General features: G+C 37.9%; 3 protein-coding genes across 4 annotated transcripts; 1 reads left to right on the top strand and 2 right to left on the bottom strand.

Moving 5' to 3' along the window:
• Positions 1-1627: 1627 nt before the first annotated feature.
• ndufab1b (NADH:ubiquinone oxidoreductase subunit AB1b) lies at positions 1628-3382 on the bottom strand. Of its 2 annotated transcripts, none has more exons than XM_084387492.1 (5): positions 3185-3382; positions 2397-2519; positions 2076-2163; positions 1883-1988; positions 1628-1792 (listed from the first exon to the last, which is right to left on the bottom strand). In XM_084387492.1, the coding sequence occupies exons 1-4, from the start codon at positions 3353-3355 to the stop codon at positions 1897-1899; spliced, it is 474 nt and encodes a 157-aa protein (XP_084243618.1). In that variant the 5' UTR covers positions 3356-3382; the 3' UTR covers positions 1628-1792; positions 1883-1896. The 2 variants fall into 2 exon arrangements, with proteins under 2 accessions (XP_084243618.1, XP_084243617.1); XM_084387491.1 differs by having other exon boundaries at positions 1628-1794; positions 1895-1988.
• Positions 3383-3899: 517 nt separating this feature from the next.
• rpusd1 (RNA pseudouridine synthase domain containing 1) lies at positions 3900-6019 on the top strand. Its single transcript, XM_084392414.1, has 6 exons — positions 3900-4140; positions 4276-4471; positions 4583-4706; positions 4787-4889; positions 4978-5079; positions 5151-6019. The coding sequence occupies exons 2-6, from the start codon at positions 4290-4292 to the stop codon at positions 5522-5524; spliced, it is 885 nt and encodes a 294-aa protein (XP_084248540.1). The 5' UTR covers positions 3900-4140; positions 4276-4289; the 3' UTR covers positions 5525-6019.
• A 464-nt stretch (positions 6020-6483) lies between these two features.
• dctn5 (dynactin 5) lies at positions 6484-10539 on the bottom strand. The gene is made up of 6 exons (XM_084392538.1): positions 10390-10539; positions 8690-8758; positions 8486-8604; positions 8000-8111; positions 7819-7921; positions 6484-7604 (listed from the first exon to the last, which is right to left on the bottom strand). Exons 1-6 carry the CDS (start codon positions 10435-10437, stop codon positions 7507-7509), a joined length of 549 nt encoding a protein of 182 aa, XP_084248664.1. The 5' UTR covers positions 10438-10539; the 3' UTR covers positions 6484-7506.
• Positions 10540-14830: the final 4291 nt, after the last annotated feature.

The raw sequence follows: 14830 nt of genomic DNA, 5'->3' as shown, positions 1-14830 counted from the left end.
ACTCAAATGTGTAGTGATGAATGTTTCCTGTAATGCTGTTTTCTTTTTCTTTTTTCCTTCTTTGTTGCTTGGTTTTCAATTTTAGTACCCTTAAGTGCATATGTAACGAGGTAGTTGAGGTAATAGAGTAGTTTTTAGGTCTTTTGTTGGCTGTACTTGTAGACTGATAACTGTTTGTAAAGTCCTGATCTTGATATCGGAATACAAAGCTGTATAACTTGGGTACAACCCGCAATAAAGCCTAACAGTGACATGGTGTGAAATGGTTTTTTCTTAAATATACTTTTACTGCAAAATGCAATTGGAAAACGCTCAAAAATCGTATCTTTATCAATTGCCACATTTTGCCATTAGACCTGTGCAAATATGTAGTTACTGAATAGTTGCCAAGGGCCTCATCACAAAACATATATGTGGAGTGTAAGTTTAGGAAGTTCCTCTGGAGAGCTCCAAAAGAAAATGTTGAAGACAATCATCACTTATTTACAGGGTTATTATAGTTACCTAAAGCCAAAACCATCAAAAAAAATGTGTTACTTGAAATAAAATCCCCCCAAAAAATCAGCAGTTACCAAAGCAACATTTTTGTGTTTAAAAAGCAATAATAAAATCTGATAAACAAAATTACTAGACCTTTAAAATTAAAATACACAAACTATAATTTTTCTCTCAATTACATCTCAATGGTGGTTGAGGAGAGAATCCCTGATATGATTGTAAAGCGTTTTGGGTGTACAGTAATGCATATGAAAGCGCAATATAAATGCCTCATTCATTCATTCACAATACAATTAACACCGGCTCATTAGTGCACATTTTGATTAGCATACATGTCTGGTCCACTGGTATATAAGGTAGTGATTACACGCACAAACAAAAATAAACAGTGCTTTTAAAAGAGGCTCATCACATATGTTTACATGACAAAGACTCTAGTCAAACAGTGGCCTTGAAAAAGTAGTTTTATTTTACATAAATGTGGACTATCATGAGATGGCTTTAGTACTGCTGCAGTACTAAATCATAAATCAAGGGTGATGCCACATGCAGATATCATTATGGAACAGTTCTCTATTGGCCAGTAAAATGTTAAAGATTTAATGCACCTTCAACGGTGCAGTATAATTTCTGTGCCACCAAATAAATCTCCCAAGAAATATTTTTCAAACATGACTTCGAGGCCTGAACAAGTTGTGGATGTGAACCAAACTGGTCCTCAAATCAGTCTAAATTATTCTTTAGTGAATCAGCCTGAATTTGAATGATTTTTTAAAATCTTTATCCAGTAATCATAAGCAGATGTCATGGAGACTTGCTGGTCAGAAAGTGCGGGACTTTGAGGTTTCCTAAACACTCACCTACTACCTGCCTCAGTCAGTATGTCAGGCTGCTCAGAGTAGTGTTGAAAGCACCACACATTTTGAAACATCTTTCGAATTGCTTACAGACGTCTAAGCATTTTAAACTGGTGAAGGATGCAATTTTTCAATTGAAAAAAACTGCAGCTTTAAGGATCTGCACTGACCTTGTAAATTAAGTGGCTGTTTTACTGCCCTTCCACTAGAGGGACCAGTGAGAGGCTTCACTTGTGGCATGACAAACCAAAGAATTACAATTTAGTCTTGGCTTTATTTTCAGCTCAAGTTCCCAAGTTTATAGTGACATTTTCATTAAATACAGCAGTACACATGACAAGGCAAGTTGACACCATAAGCAAGAGACAGAAACTGGACAACGAGTAGACACAGCTGATCCACATCCATATTGTTTAATACAGAGTCAATCCTTCAACCTGTGAAAATGAGGAAAGAAAACCAATATTTTAGGATCATAAAAATACAATTACCAAGCATGCATAAGTTACTAGACAGAGCGTACGTACCATAAGACTTACCTCTATTCATACACATCTTTTTTATCCGCAATGTACTTTACGATCTCCTCAGGAGTCATAAGCTTCTCCGCCTCTGCATCTGGGATCTCAAATCCTGTGGAATTTGAATTCAGAATTCAATGCTTATAAGAGGTGACAGTTGTTAAATGCTTTAATACTAGAGAAACAAACCCCTACTAACCAAACTCATCTTCCATAGCCATGATAATCTCCACCTGGTCCAAGCTGTCCAGCCCCAGATCTTTCATGAAATGAGACGATGTTTGAAGCTTGAGGAAGGAAAAAAAAAAGGTCAATCATGTCAGAGATTGATGCTGGGAATATGCATAATATCTCAAATGTAAACCAAGCAAATGCAGTAACAATAAATCTGTATGTCCACACAGAAAAATGAATGAAATGTGGTAGGCAGGTATGCAATTTACAGGTAAACTGCACATAATTGTCCTTCAAATTTCAGTGCACCCATGCAATGTTACAGTACAATATTAGTATCTCTCACCTTATCTGGACTGATCTTGTCATACAGCTTAAGGACGTACATAACACGGTCTTGGATGTTCTCTAAAGTGAGGGGTGGAAGATCACCGTAACGCCGACACAGATGAACAGACGGGCCTGAAATCTAGAGACATGCAAACATTCACATCATGACGTGAAAATGAGAAACATATCAAGCAATTTGCCACATAGACCAAGTATTTATAGTACACAATGATCATCAGAATACAAATAATCTCCCTCTACCAAGTGAAGGTATGAAAACTGTCATATGTGTTTCACAGCAATGTTGGACAGAATGTTAATAGAGACTAATAGCTTTGGTCACCATTTACCATACAGTCAAGTGAAGAGGCTGTGAATATGTCCAACATCTTTTGTGTTCCTCAGAATGAAGTCATACACGATGATATAATTTTCATTTTTCGTTAATTATTCCTTTAATAATAATAGACGCAAAGAGACTGGCAGAGCAATAACCGCCAGTGAAGATACACCGTGTTAAAATGTATTCTCCTAGTGCGTTTTATTAAGTTAACTTAACTAGTTGCTATTTCTACTATAAATAATTATGACATGGGTTTAAAATCTTGCAGGTCACACTGATGTGGTAGAATAGATGTATGTTGTGAATGAACACTATTTTAACTGAGACTAATACTATGGCTGCCCGCTGTCATGCATGAATAGATTGTCGGAAAGACACAGGTAGGTCACTGAGTAATCCAGCACCAGTAGGCCACACACACACACACACACACAAACATCCCTGGTCTGCAGAACTCTCACCCGCACTAGGTCAGTCCACCTCGTCCGCTGGCCGCATGAAACGGCAGAGAGAGCTCGCTGGTTTGAGGCGAGGGGCGCGCAGGCGGATCTTGTTAGCATGTTGCCATGATTTAACCTTGCAGAGGCGCGAGCGACGGAGCGCACACAGTGTGCAAGCGTACGGGACGCCATATCTGTGGATTTCTATCCCACAATTCACTGCGACAGTCACTGGACATAAGTTTGACATGCGCGTGCGCACTCTGTCAGCGCAAGTGCGACTTTTTTCCGCGAATCGGTTCTTTCGAACGGTGGAACAGTGCTAACGAATCCAATGCATTGAAAAGATCCGACTCAAAAGATTCATTAAAACACGAATCGGACGTTACAAGAATTTACTATTTTTTACCCTCGTTTTAATATTTATTAAAGTTATAATGTAACTGATAAATATATATGGCCATTTAAAAGATGCAATATTGGATATGTGTAACATGAAATAAGAAGGCTTTTATTTTGAAACCAATCATGGTAGGATATAGTGAATTATTGGGAGTAAAAGGGAATGGTGGTGGAAACTGGAGGAGCTGAGCGCCAGTGGGTGTTTTTTTTTTTTTTTTTTTTTTATGTTGTGGGGATGATTAGAAAGAGTTAATATGAATAGGAAAATGTTTCTGAGCCAAGCTACCTGATGATGGCAGTAATGCACCGTTTAGTGCGGTTGCCAATAAAAGACAGAAGAAGAAGAAGAAGAACCAAACATGACTGTCAGTTACGCATAGAATCGTCCAGTTATGGTCCATCAGAGTAAATTTCTTTGCTCTACCCTAACAGCTAGAAACGTCAAAGTACTTTTTGCAAGATGATGAAGAAACCGTGTACGAACTTATGCTTTCTCTAAAGTAGAAGGTTTGCTTCGTGCCGAGACAAAATAAACAATCCACAACCAGCATGCTGCACAACAACAGTTAAAGCAGGTATTTGTTTTTTATAGCAGTTTTATACTGTTTTTCAAAAAGAGACATGCATATGGAATATTTTAATATGTTACAAATTATGAAAAAACTTGTTGATATACCATGATTCAGAATAACCTTGGTGTTGCTTTGCAGAAGATATAGAGACCATGGAGTCTGCAAGCCTGGAAAACTTGTGTGTTTTGTACCACAGTGCAAACTATATAGTTGTCAACAAACACTGGGACATCCGTATTGACAGCAAAATGTGGTATGAGAAGCAGACGGTCCAGAGTCAGCTAAAGCATCGCTTCCCAGAGCTTGCAGATCCTTACACCTACTACGGCTTCAGGTCTTTTTCTTGGGTGTTTCTGTTACTTTGCTATAAGCTGACACCAGCAATAATTTAAACCATCACTTGTCTTATCAGTAGTTCATTTATATGCATTGTCGTATTCTGCAGGTTTTGCCATCAGTTGGATTTCTCTACCAGTGGTGCTTTGTGTGTGGCGCTGAACAAGGCAGCAGCAGGGCATGCGTACCGCTGTTTTAAAGACAGACTTGTTACCAAAGCTTATCTTGCACTGGTACATCCTGGTACATTTCAGACATCCTGTGAATATAGAAGGTTTTTCCTTATAACAGTCTATTTATATGTCCTGTGCAGGTCCGTGGTGTTGTGGCTGAGGAGAAAATGACCCTGGACTTTGCGATTGGCAAGAACACAACAGAGGGCAAGACCCATATGATGTGCATTGAAGGAGCAGAAGGTCAGAATCTCTTTTGCTTCAAAATTAAACCTTACAATTAAACTAACTGAAACGCATTCATGTGTATATTTCGTGCCATATGCGGTAGGTTGTGAGAATCCCAAGCCCTGCCAAACAGAGCTCACAGTTTTAGAGTATGGAGCATATGACGGAGATCCAGTCACAAAAGTGCTTCTACAGCCTCTGACAGGTACAGTACCATCAACAGTACAGAAAAAATATAGATGTGTCAAATAAACTTAAGTATCAAAAACTTTGTAGGACGGACGCACCAGCTCCGAGTGCACTGCAGTGCCATTGGTCACCCTATAGTGGGCGACTATACCTACAGTCTGCGCACAGACAATGCCCCGTATCGCATGATGCTGCACGCCTACTTCCTGCACATTCCTCTAGAGAATGAACCCATCCACGTCATAGCCCCAGATCCCTTTGTGCCCAGCCTCGACTCCAAATGGGCACCACAAAGATGTGTGCACATTCTGGAGGATTTACTGAAGAATATTTTAACAAAGCCACAAGCTGAGATCCAAGAAGAACCAGAGCCCGTGCACAGGAGCAGCAGCTACCCAGTGGAGAGTGAGGAGCAACAGGCACAGTGTCAGCAGTGGTTATGTGACTGGAATCTGGACTGAGGAATTGCGCTGTTTTACCAGTAAACTGCTGAAGCTATGCTGCAGGCTGCTTATGGGGTACCCTCTTCTTTAAAGGCCAAACCTCTTTAGCAACAGTGTACAGAATGAACTGTAGGCATAAAGGAGTATTAAACCATTTGGCCGATCTGTGTATGAAAAAGATCACTGTGAGTCATAGTGCATTATGGAGACCCCCCACGCTGGCATTCAAAAGTTTGGGGTCTGTAAGATTTTTTAAAATGTTTTTGAAGGAAGCCTCTAATGTTCACCAAGGCTGATCAAAATTAGAGTAAAAACAGTAATATTGTGAAATTATTACAATTTACATGAACTGTTTTCTTTACATTTTAAAATCTAATTTATTCCTGTTAATTTTGCAAAGCTTAAAGTCCCCGTGAACCGGAAGTTCCAAACGACTTTAATCCAGTGTTTTGACGTATTTCCAAGTGAAGTGTAACTTTTCAGATTTTGATTAAAGATTACCAAGGCAAATCATTTTTTTCAGCAGCTGTTACTCCAATCCTTCAGAAATCATTATAATATGCTGATTTGGTGCTCAAGGCAAATTTCTTATTATCAAAGGTAATATTTTTGTGGAAACTGCAATACATTTTGTTTAAGGATACTTTGAATAGGAAGTACAAAAGAACAGGATTTATTAAGTGACTATTTCTTGCTGACCCCCAACTTTTGAACAGCAGAGTATACTTAATTTGAAAAACAAAAAAAGTCAGAAGAAAGGTAGCATAACATTAGAGAGCTCAGAAAAAAAATCCCAATTACGTATCTTTAACTCTTTCAAGTATGCTATGTGTACAACTGGTATTGTTCATTGTATGAATGCATATCTGTATGTTTTCACCTTTTTTGTTTTTAAATCAATTGTTTTTCAATAATTTATGATTTTATAAAAATGTTATGTTGAAGTCTAGAAGGGGCCAAGGCTCACCTTTTTTTTCCACTAGATAAACAGGCAAGTTATATTAAGTAACACTACACATGGATGAAAGGTCTTAATTTCTGTACTTGAATTTTGTGAAGTATGTTTGTAGAAATCCATTGCTTAAAATATACTGAACGAGCCCTACCTCAAAAACTGAAAGTGTAGCTTTGAAAATGAAATTTAGTGCATCTATCTACAGAGTATGTTTCTTGCATGTCATCCTGTTCCTTACACCGTTAAATAACATTTGTGCACAGCTACAGTGGCAGGCGGTCATTAACCATTGTACAGCGAGTTTTGAAAATCCAGTCATTTCAATGGGAATCCACATGATACGAGAATTTTGCTTGAGGGAAAGATCTCACCATGCAAAAGGGTCCTGTTGGTCACATGGATTAACTGCTTTGACCGACAGAAAGTTGCTTGATTTGAAAGTGATCTCTGTGTGAGCTGTGCTTCATACATGGCTGCATTATTGACAATAGAAAAAAATGTCACTAATGTGACCGCACTTTACTAAAGGAGTGTGTTGTTTAGTAAAAGCCCCCAAAACATGCTGTGACCACTTAAAATGAGTCAGTACATATGCTCTTTTCTTTATAAAAAACAAAACATTTATTATCATCATCTGTAATCTGTCTTTGCACACAGAAAAGGTTTAGTGTTGCAGAAATTTTACTGTTCAATAAATAAAGGTCCTTCAGTCTAACAACTAATCACTGTGTTCTGATATTTTTACCAGCCACGCAAACAAGACAGTGGTATGAGACATTAACAGAAATCGAAAAATTCTGACATGAAAAGCAGGAGATATGTGGTGGTTGCGTATAATACACACATTCTTACATTTTATATTCTATGTTAACATAGCCATGAACACAGCAAGGGATTTTTACTGTAAATTAAGTAGCATTTCTTTGTTGTTCAAGATTTACAATTGTGACCTTAAGCAAGGGAAGGCTGGGGAATATTAGTCCATATTAGTTTCCTTTGGTCCCAGAATGGAAAAAGTGAGCGAGGCACAAACTGAAATTTAGTCCTAGATCTGGCTGAGAGGGAGAAACTTCTGGTAGTAACTCTTGGTAACGTCGATCATCAGTTCCTGGGTGCATTCAGGGAGCTCTCCTGAAAATAAACCTGAAATACAGAATAACAAAGAAGCTTACATTTAGCAAGTGATATTAATTCACTTCTAGAATTCATTGTTGGCATAATATAAATAAAATAAATTCACTTCACTACATTACCAGATTGCAATAATAATTAACAGGATTTATAAGTAACAATAAACAATTGATCACATTCATAACATTCTGAATTCACATAAAATAAAATATCTGAAGGTGCTGACCTGGACAGCCAGAGAATACTGTAAATGGAGGAACCACTGTCTCTGGGGGAAGGACAGTATTATCCAGTATCTTACAACAGTCCTTCAAGACACAGCGTCGACCCTGAAAAAACATGCTTTATCACTGCAAATGTCACACCCACAAAACAAATGAGAGGATACAGATTAGGGGGATACTTACAATCACACAGTTCTTGCCAATGTGGACGTATGATCCGATCTGAGCGGCGTTGACAACACAGTCCTCCTCTATGAACACATGGTCCCCAATATGCAAGGGGAAGAAAGCCACTCTAATATACACAGAACAAACACAAGCAAGTTAAATCATACAAATTCAATTTTATTAGGAAGAACACAGGCACGTCCTGATTTGACGCGTTCCTGTGTCAACGTATTTTGTTGATCCTGGAACAACATTTCTGTCCGATAATGTTATCCTAATCATATAACTACCCCTACACCTACCTAACCCTACGGTGAAATCCAGAGGGAAATGATACGTGAATAACACTGGTGTAGAAGCACATAACCCTGGTTGTAAACCTAAACTGTAAACTTGTCCCTCAAATCTGATTGGTTGATTGGAATCAAAAAAGATGTTGATCCAGGAACATGTTGCACTTTGTCAAATCAGGTTCTGTGAGAATGCACATGCTTTACTCACCCTTTGCTAAATTTCTTAAATGGTGGTCTGATCACACTACGACTTTTAATGACACAGTGGCGCCCAACTCTGACATTAGCAAGATCTCCTCTGATGATACAGTCATTCATCACGATGGTCTGGAAAAAAAAAACAGCCAATTTCACAAAGTTAACACACTGGTGAAAATAACAGAACGAAACAATGGGGGGGGGGGGGACTCACTTTTCCATTGAGGACGATGTTTTGACTGCCGCAAAGCACTGACTGTCTGCTGACTTTGTTGCCTGATGCCTAGAGAGATCAAATGTGAACGTTACCATCACATGACGGTCCAGCTCTGGGCTGATCTGAGTAACATAATTAAATAAACAACATAATGCAACTGATACAGACGTTTACTGACTGGTAAGTTATGTCAAACCACCACTTTGTTTATTAGAACAGTGGTTTTCAAACTGTGGGTCGCGACCCACTTGTGGGTCGCACAGTGAGAAAAGGTGGGTCGCACAAAGGCACTTAGCTGCAGCTAAATTTACGTTACGATGAGTGAAACAAAACCAGTCCGATTAATGACCAAACGACTCTTAAGTGAGTTTTAGCGCCCGCCAAAGTGAATTTTTGTCCCGCCAAAATCTTATTTGATCGGTGAGTAATTAGATGAACTGCTGCGCTTGTCACAGCGCATGTTTAACTGAAAGAACGTCGAGCAGAGAGAGAGAGACTCGGTCGCGCGCGCGCTCTCTCTCTCTCTCTTCGGAGCCAGGCGAAAGTGTAAACATAACAAGACTTCACCGTCTTCAAACTAAGCGCTGTCTTGCTCTCTCTCTCTCCCTCGCACATATTAATCAAAATAAATCAACATGGTGGTAAAAGGTCGGAAGACCAAAGTTTCATGTGGAGCATTCTGAGATTTTTTTTTTCCTGAATTACTGCTGGGTGTGAATTGTGCTAAATAAGTTGCCTTATCTTCTCTGAAAAGCGTCCCAGACATTCAGCTGACATAAAACAACACTTTAATTAAACGAAAAAAAAAATCCAGTGATGAAATGTTTTCTGTGTTGACAGAAATCTTGGATGTCCATGTCCTAACTGCTGGGATAATCACACAACGCGCACATGCACACGTCCAATTCGCGAACTAATGACTCCTTTGAACCGATTCATTTTAATGAATGGTTAAAACAACTGATCTTTCCAACAGTGAACTCAGGAGACGTATGAATCGGTGTATAATCAGTAACACTTTACAATAAGGTTCTATTTATTACATTACATAAAAAGTACAGTTTGCTTACTCAAGCTTAAGCTTTAAAATAAATAAAACCCCTTGTTTTTTTTGAAAAGCATATGAAATTTTTCCACACAGTGCTATCAAGAATCGATAAGAGAATCGTTAAAGAATCGGATCGACAATCAGAATTGTCTGGCATTATTTTTATTGATAAAATCTGATCATTTCCCATCCCTATGTGAAGACGGTAAAATTATAATCAAACATTAAAGAACATTCATGTTTTTTTGTTGTTGTTGTTTTTTTAAGAATTAAAAGTTTAAAATATTTTGCTAACATGAGGTCTTGTCACTGTCAGTCTTTTTACATCAGTGCAAAACTAGGGTATACAGATTAAGATCATCAGCATGCATTGATTAATCCCATGGCATGTAGCAAAAAAAAAAAAAAAAAAAAAAAAATGTGCGACCAAATCATGCTGGTGCGACTAACTGAGAAAGTTGGTAGCACCAGTGCAAGTGGGTCTTGAGATTGATTATACTTGTCTAGGTGGGTCCTCGAATGAAAAAGTTTGGGAACCCCTGTATTAGAAAACACATTCGGTTTGCAGAGACTAACGTTAGTCATTCTGAATTTAATATTTGCAACCGCTTGATTCATCAGAAGGATATTATCGACGGTATTCACATACCGTCTCGATGTATTCAGCCTTGTTGTATAATATTTCACAAAGCTCCATTTCTGCACAATTTTATTGTTTTGTTGGCGAACCCCTTCTGATGATGTCCAGCAGCTGTCAACCGCTCCCTCGCTATTTCCGCTTCCGGTTAGTACGAAGACACCACTTGTAGCATAGAAATATAGATACATAGATGCCTCGTAAGTGGCTGTTCAATTATAGGCCGCGTTCGCGATACATAAGTCATCCGCCATATTGGAACGGTCAAAGCCGGTCCGTGAACATTCGAGAGCGAGTTGACTGTGCGTCCGCTGCGTCGTCGACTCTGCAACCGTTGTTAGACGCATGTATGATTATCTATATCTACAATAGACTCTAGCAGATGATTTTGCTCAACTAACACAATACAACAAAACGAGGGCGTTAGCAAACACAACTTAAAAAAGTTACCATATATTAAAAACCTGTAAAATTTAGTTAATGCATAAAAAATACAAACCAACACAATCTCACCTGTGTAAGGTTATCCCATTCGGGAATTTAAATATCGGCGGTTTCACAAAGAGAAGCTGTGAGTGACGACCTATTTTTTTACAGTCTATGATGAGGACACGCTGACCGTTCCAACATGGCGGACGCGCCGACGTGTCTGAAGAGGTCGAATTTGACTCTATGTATACGTCTCTATGACTTGTAGAGCATCGTACAGAAATAAGGTGACAGAAATATTTAAATGTATTTTCCATTGCATATATACAAAAATGTCAACGAGATAATTAAATATGTAATATTTGTTATATGCAAGATGCATACAATCTTTAAAAATCATCAAACCAGAAATATGCAAATGTTTCTTTTTTATCTACGTTCCCGGTTATTTATAAGAAATGTTATATAAATGTGTACGCGTTTTATGCTTTCAAAATGGATTGCACATCAAATTAGATTTTTTTATTTATTTTTTTTATGAAAATGTATTTACATTTTTTATATTTTATATTTACTTATTTTACATGCAAACACTGTTTGACCGCATACTGGCGCTGTTGTATCGTTTCACAGTTTCGACTCCCGCAGTACGGACTACGGAGGCGGTATTCTTTTAAAACGTGCCTAATTAATCCATAGCGGTCTGTGCTCGTGGGCTCAATTCTCACCCACGTGGTTGATGAGCTTTTATCAGTACGTACATCAAAATGATTAGCCTATGTCAAAATGATGTGAACGTTTACTATGCAAAAGTTAATGTAGTATGCACACTAATAATAGCCTGTAATAAAATCGTAACGGATGCATCATTCATTCTAGTAGGCTATGCACAATGAATTTAGCTTACACTATAAAACAGTTGAATTTTTTTTATCTTTAATTTCATTAGCATTTTCAATGTTTGTTTTTTATCACATAATAAATTCCTTGCTCTGCAGTATTTCTGTTTACTCTTGAGCCTGGGAATAGCCTCCTGAATACACACAGCCCCCTCACCTTGACTGAAATGTGCTCAAGCAAATGCAGTGTTGTGTAAGACGGTCCTGTAATCCCTCGCTGACCACATCTGTCAGCTTGAAATTCTCTTATAGTTATACAATACCACACAGATCAGTTATCACAATGTCACAGCAAAGGTCACTTTGACGTTGTATCGACTAGTTATTAGGTTGTACACACAGCTATTCATTGTGTGTCCCCACAACTAACACAGCTAAAACACTCCCTATCACGGCCCATTGCCCTTCGTGGATCTTTAACAGAAGCAGTTTACTAAAAATCTATTTTTATTAGATCAGATAGAGAAATGTGTTTATGATTGGCTGCTGGCGTCTGTGTGGGAGGATTTGTCTTGCCCATTTTAGTCTTTATCGATAGATTTACATCAGGAAACCATATCCAGCATTTGAACTCAAGAAACTGTTTGTGTTTCCAAGCACTGAGGAGGAGCCTTTATCTCCTTGTATATCTGTTGTTTTGATAGTCACATAAGCAAGACTTTCACTGTTTTCTTCACCTAATGTGGTATTTTATTCTGTCTTGTCTAGAGATGACTTCCTCTACAGTGTTTGTCGGGGTTCTTTAAATAACAAACTATTTTCATACTTTTCTGAATGCATCTCTTAGCAGTGAAGTTCTCAGCACTAGCTGAGCTAAAAATAGTTCAGGGGTCATAGTGTCTAGAGAATGTGCTTTTAGGTACTGTGTGTGTGTGTGTGTGTGTGTGTGTGTGTGTGTGTGTGTGTGTGTGTGTGTGTGTGTGTGTGTGTGTGTGTGTGTGTGTGTGTGTGTGTGTGTGTGTGTGTGTGTGTGTGTGTTTCTATCCCGGTGGGGACTTCAACCTGAATGCACACAGACTCATGGGGACTCGTGCCACAGTGGGGACCTAAATAGAGGTCCCCATGGGTAAACAAGCCTATAAATCATACAGAATGAGTTTATTTGGAAATGTAAAAATGCAGAAAGTTTTCTGTGATGGGTAGGGTTAGTGTAAGGAGATAGAATATACAGTTTGTACAGTATAAAAACCATTAAGTCTATGGAGAGTCCCCTGTGTGTGTGTGTGTGTGTGTGTGTGTGTGTGTGTGTGTGTGTGTGTGTGTGTGTGTGTGTGTGTGTGTGTGTGTGTGTGTGTGTGTGTGTGTGTGTGTGTGTGTGTGTGTGTGTGTGTGTGTGTGTGTGTGTGTGTGTGAGAGTGCGTGTTCTTGTATGTGGTTTATGTGGACACAAATTTGTATAATGACATGGGTATTACAATGAAAACATTGTTTATGAGGACTCTTCATATCCTCGTAAACCAAATAGTCTCTAGACACTTCTGTCCTGAAATTAAAAAAATGCAGAAAGTTTTGTAGTGTGTGTGTGTTTGTAAATGCACAGTAAGATGTGGAGTCTTGCCATCATCCTATAGTCATCTCTGCAGCGGACAGGGCTTCAGGAGGGCTTTATATAATACAGCCTCCATGTCTGTGGGCGATGGACATGCTATCTGTTGAGAAGAGCCAGTGGAGCCAAAGTCAGGACTGTATCGTGTGTGTTGAGATCATTTGTTCTGCCTGTGTTTAAAGAGAAAAGGAAAACTGGAGGCACTGTTAGCGTGCCTCCTTTCTTTCTGTCCTTTAATTGCTATTTCTTTCTCTCCTGATTCGGAGTGTGTAGTTTTGTCTCTGTGGAGCTGTTATGTAATTCTTCCTGGGAAAACGCTATCTAATGCCATCCTCTCGCAACCTGGATCATATGTATTGAGTCATATAATTACTTTGGTGTAATGCCAGTTGATATGGTTGGTTGGCATTACATTCTGTATGCAGTAAATATATCAACACCGTTCAAAATTTTATGTTTTTGAAAAAGTCTCTTATGTTCACTAAAGCTGCATTCATTTAATCGAAAATAAAGTTTAAACAGTGATACTGTGAAATAATATTAAATGTAATTTATTCCTGTGTTATCAAAGCTGAATTTATTTTCAGCATCATTACTCCAGTCTTCAGTGTCACATGATCCTTCAGAAATCATTCTAATATGATGGTTTGCTGCAAGAAACATTTTTTATTATTCAATGTTGAAAATAATTGTGCTGCTTTATATTTTTCTGAAAATCATGACAGTTCTCAGGATTCTTTGAATGAATAGAAAATGTAAAAAAAAAAAAAAAAAAACAGCATTTATATGAAATAGAAGTCTTTTGTAACGTTATAAATGTCTTTACTGACACTTGATGAATTTAATCTGTCTTTTAGCTCAGACATGAATTTTGAGCTCATATAGTGTATTTCCTGGTATATGTTTCCTTGTTCACATATAAAATAAATATTTGTTTGTAATTTACAAATGTATGTTTTTAGCGACACAATCAACTAATCTGACTAATTTATTTATAAAACCTATGACTAAACCTGTGAATAAAGAGATTTTGCCTGAAAAAAGGGATGGATAGAATGATGATATACTGGATATTCTGAACAGCCAGTTATTTGGTCAATTTTGTGGTGAAAGGAAATGGAAATGCAGGTGTTTTTTTATCATATTTTTATTTCAACATGTTTCATTTGATAGGTATGATGTTGGTGTGTTCTTAATTTTCATTTTTAAATGTCAACTACCCATACAATTTTACACCTATATGTAACACAAATTCTGTTAATAAAGCACTGAGAAAATGATCTTGACCCTGATGACAATTACCTAATAAACCTTGCAGCAACAACATGATTAAGTTCATGTTCTTCATCCAGAGCAATTTCTAGCATCCAAATTGCAAAACATTCCCTTTAAAGGCCTTGTTCACACATTATAAAATATCAAGTTGTCTGTCTAGAGTAGACCTTCTAATGGCGTTCCAACTTCAGCATATCTTTGTCTTCATTAGCCATGTCTGTCTATTTTAGCATTCCTATAATCTTTGCAAAATCTGACAACATTAATTACCCTACTGAAAAATCCAGCATTGCTGGTTTTTGCT

Source organism: Rutilus rutilus, assembly GCF_951802725.1.
Source record: "Rutilus rutilus genome assembly, chromosome: 1".
Classification (NCBI taxonomy): domain Eukaryota; kingdom Metazoa; phylum Chordata; class Actinopteri; order Cypriniformes; family Leuciscidae; genus Rutilus; species Rutilus rutilus.
This window is presented reverse-complemented; position numbering and strand designations above follow the sequence as displayed.